Source organism: Hypanus sabinus, chromosome 25, assembly GCF_030144855.1.
Source record: "Hypanus sabinus isolate sHypSab1 chromosome 25, sHypSab1.hap1, whole genome shotgun sequence".
NCBI classification, from domain to species: Eukaryota; Metazoa; Chordata; class Chondrichthyes; order Myliobatiformes; family Dasyatidae; genus Hypanus; species Hypanus sabinus.
In genome coordinates, this window is record NC_082730.1 from 41917356 (window position 1) to 41939391 (window position 22036).

General features: G+C 37.4%; 1 protein-coding gene across 2 annotated transcripts in view; it reads left to right on the plus strand.

Moving 5' to 3' along the window:
* The first annotated feature begins 12006 nt into the window (after positions 1–12006).
* Positions 12007–22036, plus strand: part of LOC132381301 (synaptotagmin-B) — a 113936-nt gene continuing 103906 nt past the window's right edge. Inside the window, exons 1-3 of one of the 2 annotated variants that reach the window (XM_059950681.1) lie at positions 12007–12148; positions 13420–13584; positions 19437–19444. In XM_059950681.1, coding sequence (XP_059806664.1) covers positions 12031–12148; positions 13420–13584; positions 19437–19444 — 291 coding nt within the window. In that variant the 5' untranslated portion in view covers positions 12007–12030. The remainder of the gene's footprint in view (positions 12149–13419; positions 13585–19436; positions 19445–22036) is intronic. The other variant, XM_059950680.1, reaches the window with a different exon arrangement.

Here is a 22036-nt window from a genome sequence, read left to right on the forward strand (position 1 = left end):
GAGGGCACATTGTGAAGTAGGTTCTTATTAGCCAGCACAACATTGTGGGCTAGAGGACTTGTACTGTGCTTTACAGTTCTGTTTTATGTTCTATGTTCATTGTAGTTTAAGTACAGGAATTGAGCAATGTGTCATTTGGGTGAATTTGTTATGATATTGCGCACTTCAGGCCTAATAAAAAGACAATTGAATCCATTTTAACATGCACTACCTTAATTAATTACTTTTTTTTACTGAGTTTTTTACTGATTTTATGCCATTATGGAGTGTTACAATACATATGGTATAACTGGCATATAGTGTAACTCATATATAATCCATGGTATTGTGCTCTACAGCTTCTTTTCCATTTGCTTTATCTCATTTTATTTTATCCTTACTTTGTTTTACTTCATTCCCTTTTATCTTACCCTTTCAATTTTACTTTATCAACTATTGATGGTATGTTATTGATAATGCACTATCTTACTCACGGATTCGGATAATTGGTGTAATGCATAATTTTAAAGTCACTTTTCCAGACAGTGTTAGGTAAGTTTCACAAAGTAAAGCAATTACAAAGTAAAGTCCGTTTAATTATATCCTGAGAGTCAAGAATTTTTTCACACTTGCATTAAAAATGTTTTTGCATTTTTAAACTACAATTGTTTTCAATTTCAAGATCAAAAGGAAGCACCACGGGTTTATCATCATTTTCATCAAACTCAGCAAGGAAATTAATTGACAGGAATGCCAACTGGTGATTCAGTCACTGCAAATGACTGCAGGAAGCGGAGTGTAAATTGAGCACATCTGCCAATCAGAGCACAGCTTCCAGCACAACAGAGCAAAGCACTGAATAAAACAACTCAGGGCTTCAGAATTTTCCTCCATCCACAGACCCTGTGCAAGCTACATGGTTATGGTGATGTGGTTGGCTGGTGAATAAATACAGGAGATAAAATTAGGTAAATAATAAAAATGGTCTTGATCTTTAAATCTGTGAACTCGATCTGACTTCACGATTTTTATATTCTTCAATTTTCGCTAATTGCATTTTGCAGGTAAATATTTGCAGGGTCCCAGAAGACTCTATATTCATGTCCTTGAATCTTGCTATTATTGCTTATTTCTAAGTTCCTGCTTAGATCTAACTTCAAGTCTTTAAGTATTTTCTTCAGCTTAATTCTGTAATTTTTCTTTCAAACAGATGTATGTGACAGATATGTATTGACCCACAGTGTGTTATGTCTCAGTTGATAGTAAGCTCTGTTCTAGATTTCACATCCACAATTAACAGGGTTATAACATAACTTCAAATTCAGGACTGCACTGCACTGCATTAACTGAAGGAATGTTGCACAATATAAAGCAAAGGCATGCAGGGTAAATCATTCCATTTGCCACATCTTCCCCTTTTGATAATCTATGTGAATACTGAATGTGACGTTTTGTCCAGATGAGCATGGATCTTCCTTATCAGCATTAGTTTCCCTATTAATATCACAAAAGCACCGATTAACTGGTCATTCATTAAGATGCTGCAGCTATGATGTTGGTACAGAAAATCGATTGCATTTGCCAGAAGAATTGTAAATTACAGTGTATAGGAAGTTTTCTGAAATGTAATTTGTGAATGTAACTACATTTGTCTGAATTTATTAATGCACAAATTAAATTGTACAAAAAAGCCATACACTGTTGATTCCATTCTATACTCCAGTTGTGATTGCTGGTAATAAAACTTTCAAAGTGCTTCTTATTAATTTGCTGTTTTGGTAAAACTTAAGAGTCCTAACAGTAAAGTAAAATTCAGTGCCTGCTTTGTTAACCTCATTCAGCTATTACAGACTTTATTCCTCCCTGTAGGCCTGCTGAGTTCCTCCAGCATTTTCTATTTGTTACTCAGATACAACTGGCCAATTTTGTTGTGCAAAGCGCAAGTGGATCTCTTACTTGTGCCAACCAAAGCATGACATTGAAAATGCCATTGAGCTGTTTTAGGAAAGTCTGGACTCCCACTCCAGCGAAAACACAAAATGTTCTGTTCTCAGTGCAGCGTTAAATTGTATTTGAACTAGTACAGTGCAGGGAAGTTGAGAATACTTGGAATCTTGTATTTCTGCTTATTTCTCCCAGGTAGATAAAGAATGAAGCCAAAACCTGTGCAGAGGTCAAGAACCTTTTCTGGGAAACCATTCCAAATATTCAACACTGAAGCACGTTAGTAATGATTCCTTATGCTTTAAGGGTTAATACATTTCTTCACAGGCAAAGTCCTCCTCACCATGGAATATATTTACAAGGAGCACTGCCACAGAGAACAGCATCCATCATCAAGGACCCCCACCTTCCAGGCCATGCCCTCTTCTCACTACTACCACTGGGCAGGAGGTACAAGGGACATAGGTCCCGCAGCACCAGGATCAGGAACAAACATCAGGCTCCTGAGCCAATGTGGATAACCTCAATCACCTCAACTCTGTACAGACTCACTTTCAAGACACCGTTCTCAGAATTACCTATTTTTTTATTTGCACAATTTGTCTTTTGCACACTGGTTGCTTATCAATCTCTGTTTCTAAGTAGTTTTTCATGAATTCTTTTGTATTTCTTTATTTTCTGCCTGCAAGAAAATAGATGTAAAGTAGTACATGATGACATTCGTACCTTGATACTAAATTTATTTGACTTTGATTTTGTGGAGGACATTTTAAATATGCTGACATGAGACATACATAATATATAAATTCTCGTAACAATGCCTGGATAAATTAAATAAGCATGCCTTTGGAAATTCACAGTGAGCTATAACTTCTGACCATTGACAATCAGGTCACTCACTGATCAGGAAAATGCAGCTGCTGGACTTCAAGGTCAAAGTGACTTGTTCAATCTTCACAGGAGCTACCAAAAGAGAACACAGTATTCACACTGTTTAATATCGCATTCACAGATTGCTGCCTCAGGCAATGTTGCATTCCTTCAGTAACACACTGGAGACCTATCCTGCTAACTGCCAAGATTTGCCTTTGCATTACCTTCATTTCTGGAAGACTGAGTGAAAAGAGACCTTGATCTGAGTAAGACCTGGAAAGGAAGAAGATCTCTTTCTCAGACTATGTCAAGAGATTGGGTGAGGCAAAACAAGAAAGGCTTTCTGAAATAGAATGATAGTCTGGCATTGGGACACGGCAAAAATGAATCTGAGTTTTGGACTCAACATGGAGAAATATTTACCTAATAGAAGGCAAAACAGACCAGGCTACATTTTTTAAAATAGTACATAAATACATCCGTCCACATGATTGATCTTAAAAACCAGGGTGTTGTTTCTTGGCTGTGTACTTATTTGAGGTAGGCATTGACGTTGAGGGGTCTGTCCAAGAGATCAAATATCTCCAAGGATTTTTCTGTCAACTACATGTCATGGCCAAGCACTGCATGTCAACAGTGCAGCCGGGAGCTGATTACATGACCTCCATCTACATCCATGTCAAATGGTTGGCATGGAACTTACTAGAGACCCAACTTGCCAAACTCATAATGAATATGTGAGCAAGAAAAAAAAGTATTCTATCACACGAGGCTATTGCCTCTCTCACACACACACACGTACGGGACAATGTTACCTGCAGGTGTTGGATTGTACATTTACAAATCTTGCACAACACTATCTGAGGAATTAAGGGAAATTAAGCTTAAATGGAGAAGGCTCTTTTCCTCTTTGGATGCAGAGGTTAATAGCCACAGAATTGTTGGCCTAAACTTTATTGTTTTCTTTCAGATGGCCTTGAAATGAGCCTTTGGTTACCTGATAGAGAGTATCCTAACATTCTAGCAGCTAAGACAGTAACTGTGCGTTGCATTGATCAAGTAGATGGTCAAAGATACTTCTATGTCCAATGAGAATACCCAATCATTTGCAATGTTCTTTTACTATTTTCCAAATTACATCAACCATATGGAGTGAGGTTCTTTCTAATTGAACAGATGTGTTCTTATACAAGTTGGACCTGTAGAGGCTATTACCTTAGAAGAGACTGCTTACTATTACCAACAGGTTTCTCGTGCTGAGCTCCATATCAAGCAAAGGGATTCTGAAGTATGAAATTACATTTGCTTGCTGTGGGTTCCAAGAACTTCAAAGTCCAAAATCATCTTTGAAGTTGCAAGGATGGAAAATTTGACAAACCCCACAGGCACAAACCTGCTGAGAGGATGCCGCATTTTCTTTGTATGAGATAGTTTCTTCGTCCTCCAACAGCTTGGTATCACACATCTGCTCCCCAAATGCACCATCAGCTACACACTGATGTGGTCCTGAATTATTTTCAGCAGCTCACAGAGCAAAACTATTGATATATTATGCATTTCTGCTTGGTTCGAGTTCAGGCTCTGAAAACACAGGTTTGATAAAACAAAATAGGAAATTCTTCAAGATTCTTGATTTTAAAATGGACTGCATCTGGTGTGTGTGTGTGTGTGTGTGTGTGTGTGTGTGTCTTTCCTTTCTAGCAGACATCTTTTATTTCTTGCTTATATTCATTACACAGCTATATTCCCCAGATCTTGAAAAACATTAAATATTCTTTAATTTTGTACTGATATGCCAAGTATGCTAACTGCAACCCTGACTGTTTTGTTTGCTGCCAGGAACAATTCCATTGTTTGTGGAGGATGTAGATTTCTGTCAGAAACCTTCTTCAGTTCCAATTTCTTGCTTGTTCTATATGTGCTGAGTATTGGCATTGGGCAAATGTTTGCATGGTGAAGTAATTGAGGGGGTTGGGCTTCTGCTAATTATAACACCATTTATGGGATGTCTTACTGTCATGCTAAGAGAGTTTTGTTTGCAATATTGTAATGGTGAATGGTTTTGGTGAACTGTGCCAGTATCATGCAGGTGGTGCCCGATGGTGAAGCCGGGCTCATGCTGAATGCTTTACTTTTTCTGCATTTGAAATGAAACATTACCACAAAGCAATTTGACAGAGTCCAGAAGAAATATAATCAATGCCATAATAGAGTCATCTAAAAGCAAATTGCAGAGCATAGCTGCCGACTTGCTAAAACCACTATTGTAAACTGTGCTGAGCATCCAGCGAATTTCCCGGAAAAATGTAACAAGGGATTTATTACACTCATGGGATGACCCTGGGTGGATACAGTCCAGGGGAAACCTGAAAGATGGGTAAGATTAGGAAATGTATTCTTGGAAATTGGATCCAGTTGCAGTTCCTATTTAACCACCATGCATGATGAAAATGACCCAAGCATGATTTACCTGAGCATATCTGATGATGGACCCAATGGTACAGTCTGGTTTGCTGTGCTCTTTTCTGAGTTTACTGACGGACAGTAGTTTTTAAAGAATTGACCAAGACTTGCTTTAATAAGTCAATTTAAAAAAAGAGCAAGCATAACAGCACATTGACAGAGACTCAAAATAAAAAGCCCTCACTAGCACTTCTATATTTTTTTTCCACAGTATCTACCCGACTTAGTTATCTGTTCATTGTCCACAACCATCTGATAATGTTGTCAACTAGTCTGTAACATGCATTTCAATCCAAGGTACTGTGATTACTGGTCCCTCCCACCTTCATGACATAGAGCCCTATTAGCCAAACCATCAGGAAGAGTTGCTTTAACACACAACAGAGCACCTGTCTATGCTTTCCCATCTTCACCTCCTTTCACCATAATGTTCCCACCTCTGTTTCTTCCCCCTCCATGGCTACTGCATGACCATTTCATGAAAGACATACTTTATGGAGATGCTGCAGCTGCATTTTCTGCAAGAAGCCACTATTGGAAACCGGACAGGTAAAATATTGCCGCAAGAATGTATATGGGTGTGTTGGCCACCATTAGGCAGGGCATTGAATTCAAGAGTCACAAGGTAACATTGTAGATCTATAAAACATGGGTTAGACCACATTTGGAGTATTGTGTTCAGTTCTGGTCACCCCATCAAGGAAGGAAGCATATGTAGAGAAGATTTACCAGGATGCTGCCAGGATTAGAGAATAAGTCTTATGAGGAAAGTTGATTGAAATGGAGCTTTTCTCTTTGGAGCAAAGGAGGAGGACGAGTGATGATGGAGGTGTATAAGATGATAGACTGGACAGGATGAAGAAAAATTGTCAAAATCCCAAAGATATAGAAATAGGTATTGTTATTTTAGTTTTTGCTAGCGCTTTAAGCCCTCACAATTTATAATGTTTTCTATACTAACATTTCCGTGCAATATTGAGGCAGTGCCACAGACTCAGGGGGACTGGCAACACAGGTACATGCAAAAGAAACATGGCACTTTCTGTAACTCTGTTTCTCCTGATGCGCTGTCCAACCTTTATCTTTCAACTAGCACCTACTGAAACAGGTTAAACAGCTGTTTATCCCATTACTCTTTGTTGAAATTTGCAATTTTGTTCCCCATGTTATAAAAGTCCCTGGAGTCAAATGCCTTTCATTTTCTGTAAAACCCTTTGGGATGTTATAGAAACATTGAAACATAGAAAACAGGTGCAGGAGTAGGCCATTCGGCCCTTCGAGCCTGCATCGCCATTCAGTATGATCATGGCTGATCATCCAACTCAGAACCCTGTACCTGCTTTCTCTCCATACCCCCTGATCCCTTTAGCCACAAGGGCCATATCTAACTTAAGTTATGAGACTCTAATAGCAGACATATAAATTGAAATTCATCCTTTTGCACTGGAAAATATTATATGAAATAAGAATAAAACCCTCAGAAACAATGATCATGATATTTAAAATATACTTCTTATTCTCTGTAATATGATGATGCCTTACCATTGTTAATACTGAATTTGTAAAAGAACAATCTTTCATATTTAATGCATTGATTCTATCTTATGGATCAACTATCTGTGACTTTATTTATTGTGATAATTCAGTAAAGCAATGTCAAAAGGTTGAAGGCCAAGATCCAGCTGCTGTCATGGAAGAGAAACTGAATTACAATATTTTAATCAGTTTGGAATTAATTAGTTTAGGATCGTTGAACAAATATGTTCCATTGTTAGTGTGGCTACTTTATTAGGTATCCATATTCTGTAACTGAAGGCTTATAGTAATGAAAATGAACTTCTTTCTCACTGGAGTACATTGTGCATTCATTCATAACGTACAGTATAATCCTATTTACCTTAATCAAATATATAATTATTTACTTTATTGATTTGATTTTTCAATAAAGCAGATCTCCAAAATAGTTACTAACAAAATTGAGCCTGGAATTCAGCAGTACTGCAATGGATGTGCAAATGTCTCACATACATTATTGGAAACCATTCTGGGAAATGAAAGAATAATGAATTCCATTTCTAATTTCAAAGTAAATTTATAATCAAAGTATGTATGTGTCACCATTGAGATTCATTTCCTTGCAGTCATTCACAGTAGGACAAAGAAATGCAAGAGAATCAATGAGAAACTACACACAAAGACTCACGAGCAAGCAGCTGCAAAAGAAAATACATTGTGCAAATATATAGAAAACAAGCACATAATAAATAAATTAACAAACAAGCAAACAAATTAATATGCTGAGCATATGATGCTCTGGAGCAATCTTGAAACAATATTCTTTTACTCTTTGTTATCACTTACAAGTAACTTGGTTGGATTTTGGATTCTATAAACATTGTGATGCCTTTTGCTCCTGAGTTAAAGATTTGGCGTCACTGGACTTGCTTCTCATTTTCCCTTGGAGTTGTGCAGCTGGGGCTTCACTGCAGATGATTCCCACATCTCACCTGCTGTGAATGGCCACTAAATCAGAATCCGTTGCTGCTCCTTCAGAAAGAGCAAAGGAAATCAAGAGAGAACCAGCTCAGGAAACTTATAATCAGTGATCATTTTTAGGACAGCAATCCCAGAAGCTGAAAGCAAGCTGAACCAACCAACACCACCTCAGCCAATGATACTGGGAAAGGAAGGGAAGTAAGCAGAAATATTGAATTGAGTTCTGTTTGATCAAACTCCAGTGGGAGACCTGGGGATATTTAGTTCTGCTAAGATCAATGTAGTAACAGAATATTACTGGCCAAAGTGAACTCAGTATTCAAACACTTGAGCATCAGGTCCAAACTTATCACTGCAACTAACAAAATTCATATTGTTAACTAAATAATTTACAATAAATATGTCATGAACTTCTGGATTACAGCAAAAAGTCTACTTGATTCATTGATTTGCATAAAGGAAGGAAATCTGCAGGTCTTACTGACTGCATGTTATTCAACATTTACAGCTTTAAATTGACTCCAGTCCTCTAAAATTAGATTAGATTAGTTCAGCTATATTTGTCACATGCACATCAAAACATAGAGTGAAATGCATTGTTTTGCGACAATGAACATGACAGAGCAAGGACGCACAGGGAGAAACTCTCAAGTGTCCCATGCTTCTTGGCCCAACATATGTCCACAATTTACTAATCCTACCAAATATGTCTTTAAATGTGGGAAAAAAACCCACACAGTCACAGGGAGAATGTACAAGCTCCTTGCAGTCAGCGGCCAGAATTGAACCCCATTGCTGGGACTGTCAATCAGTATGTTAGCACCCATTTTGCCCATTTCCTAGCAAATCGTCAATCCGAGGGTGATTAGAGATGATCAATAAATACTGGCATTTCTGATAATTCCCACAGACCATGAATAATAAGTAAAAATATTGTGATTGATCTTCTTTCTCCAACATCAACCCTTTTATTCCAACAGACTCATTCAGTTGTTCAACTATTCTCTGCCCTTTTACTCTACATGTTTTGAACAATTTATTAATAGTGACTGGATTTTAGTTTTATAATCTCTCAAACTTGAAAATCAATTATGCACAGCAATATAAGCAAATAACTTTTATTAGTAAAATGACTAACTTAGCAAAGATAAACCTGTATCCTGGTATTAGACAAGTTGCTGTAAAATCACGACCCACTGCTATTGTGAGTCACTCTACTGTGTTTATCTATAATTAAGTCTGAGATGACAAGACAGCAAATCTGATATTTGCATAAATTCATTTCTATATTTTAATCTCCAAACTGGCAATTACATGACAGAGGGTGAAGACTATTTCTCAATAAGGGTTATATAAAAAAATCAGAGAACCTAAGCATAGCGTTGCAAAGGTAAAGCCATGAGCAGAGGTCCTGTAACACAATAAGCTAGTGCATTACTGAATTAGCTTGCAAATGTGGTCCATACAGAGTGAAGTTGGTAGTGGTAGTGAGTGAGGAGGGCTGGGTTGAGTGGGGAGATAGAGGTGAACAAATAAAAGAGTGTGAAATCCAACAAGAACTTTAATATATCTAAGATATCTTCAATATAGCAAAATATCCCAAGATGATTCACAAGAATTTGTCTTCCAGCTGGTAAAGGAAATATTAGACTAGCCATGATATAATTGATCAATGACACAGATTATATTAATATTTTCCTGATTAATATGAAGTTATACTTTATCTCTGACTTTACAGTTTTTAAGTCAGTTAATCTTCCAAATTTTGTCGTGAATTGGGATAATAAGGTATGGCTGGAATAACAGTATTATTGCACTTGCATAGAAACTTTCTTTTTGGAGTTGCAACCTACACGAGGTTTCTCTCCTTTGTTCTTAGGATATTGAATTATGAGTGAGATTGCCTCTTTTTGACCCTGAATAGGTGACAGGTCTTTTTTTTTGGGAAGTTGTATTCTTTAGGATTGTTTGTAAAGTGTTATATATTTGCTGACTAATATGATCCTGCCCACTAGTTAGAAAAGAAATTGTATTTACAGCTACACAAGTTTCAGGAAATAGTGACAGTTCTATCTTAGATAAAGATGATGAAAGGAAAACAATTTAACATTTGCTGCCAAGATTATTTCATAAACATTGCTAAGAAAGTTTTTAATAGAATTATGTTAAAATACAATTGTAATACTATTACTCCTTCACATGCTATAATGTTGCAATCATATAGTGTAAAGGAAGGAAGAATTGTAAATTATGTGTAATGAATTCAACAGTGTAAAGACCTAATCAAGAACATCCTTTGAAATTTAATGTTCTGAGTTATTTCTTATGAAGAATGCCAAAAAAGAACAGAATAAATTCAGTTAACAAATAAAATCTTACTACATTTGCATTATTTTTCCATTTTCAGTTCAGTTTCAATTTATTTATCCTTCACCGATTATTGAAATATAAATAAATACATTAATCTGTACTGTTTTCTATGAAGGAGTATTATATAAACACTTGTGGTATTTACATTGCACTTTATTACACATCATTGTCCATCCAAAAATTAGAGGAAACTTTGTCAATTAATTTGATTTTAGTATTATTTTCATGTGGGTAAGCAATACAATCCTGAGGTGAATGAAGGTGGCTTTAGGCAGCTTTGTCAGCTAAGTAAGCTTATCCTTTAATCCCTTCTAGTTATTGTTGTTACCACAACCTGAAGATTCTTTGTGACCCGTGATACTTGTAAACTAAGGAGAAAGAAATTGGGGAGAAAAATTCTGTTATCTGAGAAGGAGGGAACAGAGTTAGATTTAGTATTTGTTTCCAATTTAATTATCAATAAAGTGATTCATTCTCAACATCCCTCATCATTATAAGCCAATGGATCTCAAATATCAGACACCTTGACATGAATCTAAAGGTCAAAAGTATCATTAGCTGAGTCACTAGATAATAAACTTTACTTCCACTGTTCTGCTGAAGTACACTTCGCTTCACATGTAATCTGAAATGTTGCTCCTTCATGAATTGTACAAGAGACTGCAGATGCCAGCGTCTGGGGCAACAGATGATCTTCTGGAGGAAGCTGATGCCGATTCTTGAAGCAGGTTTTTGACCTGACAATTCCTTCTCCACTCCTCACTGTTCCCTGCCAACCCCTCTCTCCACCCCCAGGTGCTGCTCAACCTGCTGAATTCCTCCAGCAAGTTGTTTGCTGCCAAAAACTAGTACTCATTATCCTCTCATTCTATAACTTAGCATGAGGAACTTTCCAATGAATTGTCATGCCTTTCTTGGGTTGATGGTCGAGCTAGAATTTATGAATCTCTCAAGTTGACTCTGAAGGCTTTCACCTTATCTTCATTTATTTATCAAGTTCATTCTTAAAATTTCTCTTTATAAAATTTTTCTTTGCAAGAATAGAGCCTTGAAAGATGAAGTGTTGTGTGCATATTTATCATTCAGTGTCTTAACTGTTAATTTCCATCTAATATCTTATTTTAGTTAGACGGAAATTTTACTTTACACTTCCACACTTTCCAATATTCTCTACAGTTATGACCATTTGTCACATTCTAATTCACCAACAATGATTTAAGTTCAATCCAAACACAATAGGAAACAAATCCAGCATGATTCCTTAGAAACGATCATTACCTTTACTAGGGCACGAGATGACTCAACTATAGGTAGTAAATGTGGATAATTATTTTTTGAGAAATCATTCATGCTACTGGGAAAAGATGAAAGAAGATGGACTGTTGTCTGGTACCAGATAAATGAATATGAAGAGAAGCTACTGTGGAAAAATATGTAGACTGCACATGTTCAAATTAATAATTTACAGCTAACAAACAAATCATTGTTTAGTTCATCACCATAAACTTAAGGCTCACTCCCAGATTTATAATAATTTGTCTTTGAAATCACATTAGCAGAAATAGATGCATTGGCTTCAAGGTATGCAATATAATATTATCTTGATTCCACTGCATTGCTTCTCTGCTATATTGATTAATAGGATTTTATTCCAATGGAAAATATCCATTGCTACTTTGAGTGAGCATCCTATTCAACCTTTCTTCATAAATAATTAATAAGCCCAACAATCCATTATTCACTAACCATAGCAAAGAAATCATTGGAAGGAATGGAAATGAATTAGAATCTCATGACGCAAAAGCATATCTTCCTAAACTGTGTTTGTATTTTTGTTCTCTACCAGCTGTTTTCAAGATGAAGTTCAGATCAGAGGCTTTGGCGGCACCCATTGCCACAACCACCATGATGCCTATTGACACTGGAGATAACTCAACAGCTACTGGAGGTCCCGGAGAGGGGAAAAATGATGTCTTTGAGAAGCTGAAAGAAAAATTTATGAATGAGCTCCAGAAGATTCCATGTATGTATGCTTTCCTTCAAATCATAAGGTTGAGTTTACTTCCTTTCAATAATTTGCTCTTTTTAGGTCAGCCTATAGGATTCCATCTATTTGTTTTGATGTGTTATAACAGGTGATAAATGGTGTTATTTCAAAAATAGTTCGGCCATTTAGTTAAACGTGCAATCAAGGCTTATATACCACTGCAGGCACTTCAGTGGGCACTCTCAGGATTTATCAAGTCAAATGCTTCGGAGAGGGACAATGGTGTTTACAAAAAAATTTAAATGAAAACCTATACAAAATAGCCATTTTTAATTTATTAACTGTATTTCGGATGCCTTGATTTGATCTTGAATGTAGGAGGGACATCTGCTTTAATAGTTTTAACTAATTATATAAAGATTAACTGACAGATTAGATTTTGGTATTAAATTTTAGTAACTAAATGTAGACAAGTAATGCCTTGCATTTTCCTTATAGTCAATAGTACTGGACCTTTTTCAGATCATTTCCTCATCATGATCAGCATACGTTGTACATATTGTGGTCACCTCCCTCAGCTGGAGAGCATCTAGGTCAAAGGATCTTCTGGAAAAAAGCACCAAAACAGTCTATAATAGATGCTTTACCTGCTTGATATGGACTCAGGAAGAGTAGACTTACTTTTCCAGCTCTATCTTAAATCTGCAACTCATCTTCAAATTCCTGCTGCTCATTTTTCCCATTTCCTGCTATGACCTCACAACCCCCAAACTTCCCTCTATGGAGCACGCCACCAACAGGTGATTGCTCCTCACAGCAAGTGCCTTCCCACCTTTTTTTAAAAGATTAACTTTTTTTGTCCCATGTACATCATAAACAAACAGTAAAATGCTTCTTTTTGTAGCAACCACCAACACAGTATGAGGATGTTCCTGGGTTAGCCCCACAGGTGCCACTATGCTTCTGCCAGCAACATACCATGCCCACAACTCACTAACCCTAACCAGTACATCTCTGGAATGTGGGAGGCAACCAGAGCAGCTGGAGGAAACCCACACGGGCACAGGGAGAATGTACAAACTCCTTACAGACCATAACAGAATTGACACTGTAAAGTGTTACACGATCCCTCGTTAGTGTGTGATAGTCACCCCAGAATAACAGTTGCATTTAGGCAGTGCACAGAGCAATGATCAAAGGTAGATCATAAAGTAAAACCGTCTCTGAAATATATTGCCAGGAAGTGCTAAATGTTGATGCTGACATTGATGTCACATTTACCGTTTGTTTCCTAATCCATTTACCAGTGCCACCCTGGGCATTGATAGCCATTGCTATTGTCAGCGGCCTGCTGCTTCTGACCTGTTGCCTCTGCATCTGCAAGAAATGCTGCTGCAAAAAGAAGAAAAACAAGAAAGAGAAGGGAAAGGGGAAGAAGAACGACATCAACATGAAAGACGTGAAAAACTCAGGTGGAAATCAGGTAATAGAATGAGGAGAAACCGCGAATCGAAGTCACCAGGTTTTGCAAAGCTTTAAAACATGTAGCTTCAAACGTGTTCTGTGTTCATGGCAGACCAGGTAAAGGGATGCAACAAAGCGTTAAAAATCCCATATTTAAGTTCACCTTTACTCAGTCAAAGAATATGCCCTCAATCATTTCTTCTGTCAGTGTATGATTTAATATTGACCATTCATATTGTGAAATAATGAATGCAGTATTTCATGAGACAGTTTTGACACCTGATCACTTCTAATTTCTCATATTCCTGGAACAGTACAGAACCAACCATAATGAGGGTGGACACCAGTAATTGAGTTTAGGCACACTAGAATCATAAAATCTAAATACAAATCGATTCCAAATTGCTATAATTTACTAATATTAAACTTAGAATAATTGAGAAAACTAAAATAAAAGTAAGACACACAAAATGTTGGAGGTGAGTTTAGGCACACTAGAATCATAAAATCTAAATACAAAACGATTCCAAATTGCTGTAATTTACTAATATTAAACACAGAATAATTGAGAAAACTAAAAAAAAGCTACACGCACAAAATGTTGGAGGAACTCAGCAGGCCAGGCAGCATCTGTGGAAAAGAGTACAGGACCTGCTGAAGAGTCTCGACCGGAAACATCGACTGTACATCTTTTCCATAGATGCTGCCTGGCCTGCTGAGTTCCTCCAGCGTTTTGTGTATTACTTGGATTTTCAGCATCAGCAGATTTTTTCTTGATTGAAGCTTACAAAAAATGTTTTTAAAATGAGCAAGGGTAGACAATAACCTCTGAGCAGCCAAGTGTTCATTTTGAGTTTCCTCGCATTAAGTTGGTTCCTAACATTTTTGCTGCCTCGTATTTCAACAAAAAAATCTCAGATTTGTGTGGTAAAGCATCAATTTTATGTTACAAGGAACTTGTTAAAATGCATTACAGGAACTTAACAAAATTAGACTAGCCATGCCAAATGGATGTGTCCCAAAACCTGCACGATTATTCATGGAGGCTGCTCAAATATTTTGGCCCATCTGTTCTTTGATAAAGATTGCTTTGTTTTAATGACTTTTAGAATACAATTTCCACAAAAGACATATGGCTGTAAGTTGGACACTTGTTCTTTCTTTTATGTACTTAATTACCTTAAGGAAGACACTTTAGTTATAGGTTCCTATCACAGTTGAAGTCTTGGTTAGTAATATTATGGACACTTGTAGAAATTCAAGAACATGCAGAAAACAAACCAAACTATGCAATGTGTTGGAATTTGAATCTGGAATTTAAAAGTTGGGGCAAGCCACAACACTTGGCTGGTGTTTAAATTGTTGAATGTCTTTGTCACAAATGCAATGTTAAGAAAGAGTATTTACTGACATTGAAAATGTGTTTATTGTGTATCTCATTATATCTTGTGGAATGCCATATTACTTAGAGTTCAAAGGCATTGTTGAAACCCTGCTAAGCAAGTATGGTATTTATATATGGATGATGATAAGCCAGTTATTCATGTGATTGACAAACATCCCTTTATTTATGAACATATCTTAGAGCAAAACCCCAAGACGATATTCCAGGTTAGGTCAACGTACTCCAAACAATCACAGTTTATTATATTAGGTTATGAGTTAAAATTGAAAGTTGGTCTCATCTGAAACTGTAATGAAAAAATGTCTCAGTCATACTCAGAATTCACTTCAGCTTAGAAATAAAGCAGCAGTCAGCAAACACCCAGGTAGAAATTGATCTGCAGATGTGGTGTAAAACAGGTAATACTGAACTGGATGCCTGGGAGTCAATCCATCCGGTGAGCCAAATTGAATGGAAGAGAACATCAAAGGGTGTACATGACAGAAGGCTGATGCAATGCCACCTGCCTTGTGTTATCTCCCAGGATAAATTGTTTAATGTTATTGGGCTGCATCTCTTACTGGAGATGTTACACAGTCTATTTAATAGTAGATGTGTTTTGGATGGTTATCCTAACCTTTTTTTAGAATTATTTTGTGCTTATTTTACACATAGTTACTATGTATGCATGCTTTAACTTCCTTGAGATATGACAGACCCAGATTTGTAACCAACTAGAATGATGAGCACATGCAATTGACCCAGATGCAATCCTCAGATGAACGATTTCTCTACGCGTGCAGAGTTTTGAAGCTGTTAATATGTTTTTGAAAAGCAGATCTTCTTCAAAAGATCTGTCTAGGCTGTTCTTGAGGTAAACCAGAGTTCTCAATATCAATATTATTAAACAAAGATATGACACAGAAGTCTGACCGGTTTCTGGTCAGCTCCACATTTTGGCATTTTCTCACATTCAAATGTGCAGCACAGCTGTGATAGATGGAATCATTTGCCAGTGAAGTCTGGCACTAGCTTCAAATGGGACTAGATTAGGAATAAATTATTGACTGTCCAATACATTTCTATTTTCATTGTACTTTCTATAGCTCTAAAAACTAATGCAGGTTTTGAATTATAAACAGCGGAGCAGAACCAGAGCACATAAATGCAATAGGTAAATGGCAAGTAGTTGAGTGCCTCATTTTCAAGGATAAACGTGAAGAGGTAAACATATGTAGCTGATAGTACCTTACCACTTACCTATAATCTATATTTTACTATAATTATCTGACTGCAAGTTTTCCTGATTTAGACTTAATGGCTAATCTGACTATTTTCATTACACAGAAAATGTCACGAGCCTGTTTTTTTTTAATTTTAACTGATCTTTTAGAAATAATAATTAATTTAATCATGAAGATAGCTAAGAAAGGGTAAATTGAATTGCACTTTCCAGCACCTTCAGATAGAAATCAAGAGGTTACCCTACACTTTGAAAATACTTACCAGATAATTAGGTCACCAAAAGACTGTTTCAACATTCAAGTGTTTGAGAATTATCAATCGAATGTTAATTACTGCTATACAACCTCAGTATCAGTCTGGTTTTCTTAATCTCTTTTATCTCACTCCTTTAATCCCATTCATTGCTGTCTTCATTTATTTCCTACTTAGTGTATTTTAATTTATTTATTGAGATAGAGATCGGAATAGACTCTTTTGACCCTTCCAGTTTATAATATAGCATGAATTAAATATTTTACTTCAGCCAACATTGTTCAGTCTGGTTGGTTGATGAAACATACTATTCCTTGTTCTGTTATCAAATATCTCAGGATCCTTGTGTTTCTTTTCAGTTGCTGCAAACTTGAGGGCAGACACCATGATGTGAGAAATGTCTTGAACAGAAAAACGTACTGGCACTGAGTCAACAAATGGAATACTTGTTCAGTTAGAAATAAGAAATGTCAAAAAAGGCCTGAATGGAGTGTGTTGACGAAACACTTAATGTTATAGCAGAGTGAATGTAAAAACAATCAAATGCTGAATTCAGAAAGCTGCTTTTTGAATCAGAATCAGATTTAATTTCACTGGCATATGTTATGAAATTTATTAACTTTACAGCAGCAGTACATTGAAATCTATGATAAGTAAATATAGAGATAAAACTGAGTTAAATTAAGTATATATATAAAATAGTTAAGTTAAAATAAGTAGTGAAAAATAACATAAATAAACAAATAATGGGATAATGTTCATGGATTCAGTGTGCATTTAGAAATGGCAGAGAGGAAGAAGCCGTTCCTGAATCGCTAAGTGTGTGCCTTCAGGCTCCTGTACCTCCTTCCCGACAGTAACAGTGTGAAGAGAGTCTTGGGGTGGTGGGGATCCTTAAAGATGGACATCGCCTTCCTAAGGCACTTCTCCTTGAAGATGTCTTGGATGCTACAGAGGCTGATACAAACGATAGAGCTGAATAATTTTGCAAATTTCTGCAACTTACTTCATTCTTGTGTAGTAACTCCCCACCACACCCCCCCCCCCCAATAACAGACAGTGATGCAGCTTGTCAGAATGCTCTCCACGGCACATTTATAGGAGTTTCTGAGTGTTTTAGCTAACAAGCCAAATCTCCTCTAACTCCTAATGAAATATAGCTACTTTCTTACCTTCTTTATAACTGCATCAATATGTTGCATCTGTGTTAGGTCCTTAGAGATATTGACACCCAGAAACTTGAAACTGCTCACTCTCTCCACTTTGGATCCCTCTAAGAGGATCCATTTATGTTTCCCCATTTTACCCTTTCTGAAGTCCACAATCAGCTCTTCGGTTTTGCTGACGTTGAGTGTAAGGTTGTTGCTGCGACACCACTCAGCTAACTCGGATGTCTCATTCCTGTATGCCCTTTCATTACCATCTGAAATTCTGCCAACCAGGGTAGTTGAGCTAGAGGAACGCTGTCTCATTCAGCTGTATCCATGCATGGTTTGAATGGCAATTAAACTTGATTTGTATCAAATGTATAGATGCTGTTTGAACTATGCCCAGTCACACAGTCATGGTTGTAGAGAGAGTAGAGCAGTGGGCTAAGCACAAATCCAGGTGGAGCACCAGTGTAAATTGTCAGTGAGGTGGAGATGTTATTTCCAATCTGTACAGACCATGGTCTTCTGGTTAGGAAGTCGAGGGTGCGGTTGCAGAGGGAGGTACAGAGGCCCAGGTTCTCTAGCTTTTTGAGCAGGACTGCAGAAATGGTGCTAAATGCTGTGCTAAAGTCAATAAACACCCTGACATAGTTACTTCAATTCTTTAAGTGATCCAAAGATGTGTGGCGAGCTATTGAGATCGTACCCACTATAGACCTATTGTGGCAATAGGCAAATAGCAGTGGGTCCAGCTCCTTCCTGACATCACGTTCTCCCCCACAAAATGTGCTGCTACAGTCTTTACTTTGACACTCATTGCTGAAATGATGAAAACCTGCTACCTGCTATTATTTGTTCCCTACCGAAAGACATCATAAAACATTTTCATCTATGCACATAGAATTTTTAACAGTATAAGTAATGACCATTGCTGAATTGCCTCTGAAGTCATTGAAATTGTATTTTACAATTATAGCATCAAATTTCCTTAGATGTTTATGTTAGATTTTAATTTTTTTCCTTCTGTCAGTCTCTTAAACTCTCTTAATTATTACTGCTGGCCCAATCTTTACTGTAAATAATATAAATATCTTTTATACATATTGGTTAAAACATGACATGACAATCTGATGGTTTGGAGTGTATCTGTGTTGCTGTTCCAGCTCACAGACTCCCCACAGATCTCCTCCGGAGGGCTGTGTCAGACGCTTGATTAGAACATGTCCTTTAAAAGGCTGGAGGAAGCTTGTTAATGTCAGTGAGGAAAAAGACAAGGGTTGTCATCCACCGATCTAGCCTTTAGCAAAAAATAAAATACCTCAGCAACATCATGTTGGAGCCCAAGTGATAGTGGTAGTAATTAGTGTTGTAAAACTCTTCTCACATAGCCTAGAAATTGGGCTCATTTATATGGTTCAGACTACCCAGGGTAGATAATAGTGGTGATGGACTCCCAGCCAGAAATAGTCCAGGGACCATCCATGTACGATTCATCTAACTAAAGCTGACATTTGTCTGATGAAGTCAAGGATCATGAAGTGCGCAGTTTTTGCATTGTAGGTAGAAACTGGAGTATTCCCCTACAACCTAGGACCCTCGTGATCTACTCTAGAAGAACTTGGGAATGAAATGGAAAGTGATGAGGCTGCAACATGACATCAGTGTCATACGAATAGCCTCTGTGAGCCTCAATGGTCAGCACCTCACAGATCACTGCCTCTCATTCCAAATGACTGCCAGACTACTGTCAATGAAATGATCAATAGTCCCTTGATCAGTCCAGACTCTGCAATGACTCATGGCCATCCACAGTACATGACTCAGCCAGGCCAGACAGTTGTCGATGGTTGTGGAGACACTTTAGGGAGCTCAATCTCTCCCACCTGCACACACTCTCTCTCTCACATTCAAGCAGTCTTTTTGCTATGATGTCCCGGCTGCAATAGGGAGAGTCCCTTTAATATTGACTCACTTCCCAGTGATCTGCTTGATCAACAGGCAGCGGTTACCATTCTACATGCAGCTCTTGATGGGAACCATACATGGACATGAACTCCACTCTACCACTTTTAGTGTTCCTTTGCCTTTTATCACAGAGGTGCTGAAGATTAGCACTGTATAATAACACAAAGCTAGCTGCAGCCATTGAGAGATAGCTGTCAATTTACTTTATGTTTATAGGTCTAGTTGGCATCTTACAGTTAATTTAGCTCAGGAAACATTCTGATTGCAGTAACCATGATGAGAACGTTTGACCTAATTTGTGTTTGAGGGTGCTTTAATATTACATAGCATTAACATTATAATTGAACGTGGGTGAAAATTTCTGCAAAATTCACCGACTAGAAGAAGAAAAATGATTATACTTTTAAAAACAGCATCATAGGTAGACGACCCTGTTTTTAAAAAACGTGTTCAACACTACCCTTCAGTCAAGGCATTGAGAATAGGAATTTATTTTGCAGTTGTATAAGTCACTAGTGAGGCTACATTTAGCTAACTGCATACAATTATGGTCACCCTATGTGGGAATGATGTGGTCGAACTAGAAAGAGGGCAGACAAGATTGACAAGGATACTGCCAGGATTAGAGAGCTTGAGTCATAGGGAAAGATTCTCTGAGCTACATCCTTATTCCTTGGAATGTGGAGGAATGAGGGGCAACTTTATAGAAGCATTAAAAATTATGAAAGTTACAGATAAGGTAGATACTAACAGTCTTATCCTCAGGGCATAGATTTAGGGTGAAAGGGGAGATATTTTCTTAATTTATTGAGATATAGCACAGAACAGGCCTTTTGAGATGTGCCAGCCAGCAACCCCCGATTTAACCCTAGCCTAATTATGGGACAATTTCCAATAACCACTTAACCTACCGACTGGTACATCTTCGGACTATGGGAGGAAACCCACGCAGTCGCAGATAGAATGTACCAACTCCTTACGGACAGTGGCGGGAAATGAACCTGGGTCACTGGTACTGTAAAGCGTTGTGCTAACCTCTGCATTTACTGTGCCGCCCTGACCTGAAGGGCAACTTTGTCTGCAGACGTTAGAGAGTGCCCAGAATGAGCTGCCAGAAGTGGTTGAGGCAGATACAATAATATCATTTAAGAAGCACTGTGATAGGTGCTTGGAGGGGTGGAGTTTAGGGGATGATATGGACCAAACACAGGAAATTGGGACTAGCTGGGTGGGGACCATGGTCAGCATGGAGTTGTTGGGCTGAAGAGCCTTTATCTGTGCCCTAATGTTCTGTAATTCTATAATCTCCCACAGTGTAATTAATTAAAATATTTGGTCCAAAGCTCCATTGAGCCTACATATTAGGTTGCCATTTGATGGTGCCAAGTTCATAGCCTCAGGAAAGGCAAATGGATTTTAAGAATTGCCAGCAACTTACTGGGTCCGAGGAAGGCCTGAATTTGTTCGTTCCATTTCTTGCTGCTCCATTAAAATCTCTAAACATCATTGATAAGTAGACAACTATTCAATGACATTAATGTCATGCTGGCACTCATGTGAAAATGTTTCACATGAAAGGCTTCTAATTAAACTAAAACCCTTGGGGATCTGGTGCAGAACTTGGAAGAGGGTTCAGAATGGAACAAAAAAACATTGCTTTCATAAGGGATGCATTTTCAGCCTCAAGTGTAAGCCATAATTTGGTCTGTAAATTTTTTGTCACTTTTCTGTGTAGCAGACCTGAATTCAAAACCACTCTTAATATTGCCAAATTTACAGAGGAATCAATTTACAAATTGAATCAACAATATAAATGAAATTTATCATTAACAAATATAAAGTATTCCATATTAAACAAATGTGCAATATAAATATAGAATTAATGGAATGTAATTTTCCTAGACCTTGAAAAGTAATTGAGCAGTTACTGTCGTAATCACTTACACATCTAGGAAATATTGCAAAGCAATTCAGAAAGGGATGAGTGACAGTGAAAAATAATCTCCTGACTGTCACTTCTCAGAAGGAACTAACAGGAGCCTGTTGATGTAAGAAGATACCAAACAAAACATTCCTTTGGGCATCTCTGAAGAAAAAGCTTCAATGAATATTAATTGAATATTAGTTCTCATCTCCATTCTGGATGTTTTAGCATCCATCATGTACTTTAACAGGGAACATTTCAGTGCAGGTGCAACATTTCTTCTGCTGTGAAACTCCCCCAGGGTGACATTAACAACGGTGCATTTCCCAAAATCCACACAAGAGACCAGATCATGCCAATCTGGCACTCCAAAACTTCACAGTGTTTATGGGACATTTAGAAATGAGCAGAGGGTGATAATAATATTTAGTGAAGGGATTTCCAGGATGGAATGGTGTGTCTTTATTTCTGACCCTCTCATGAGAATACATATACTTATAATTGGGCAGAACTGAGTAAACACTCCCAGGCTAAGCACA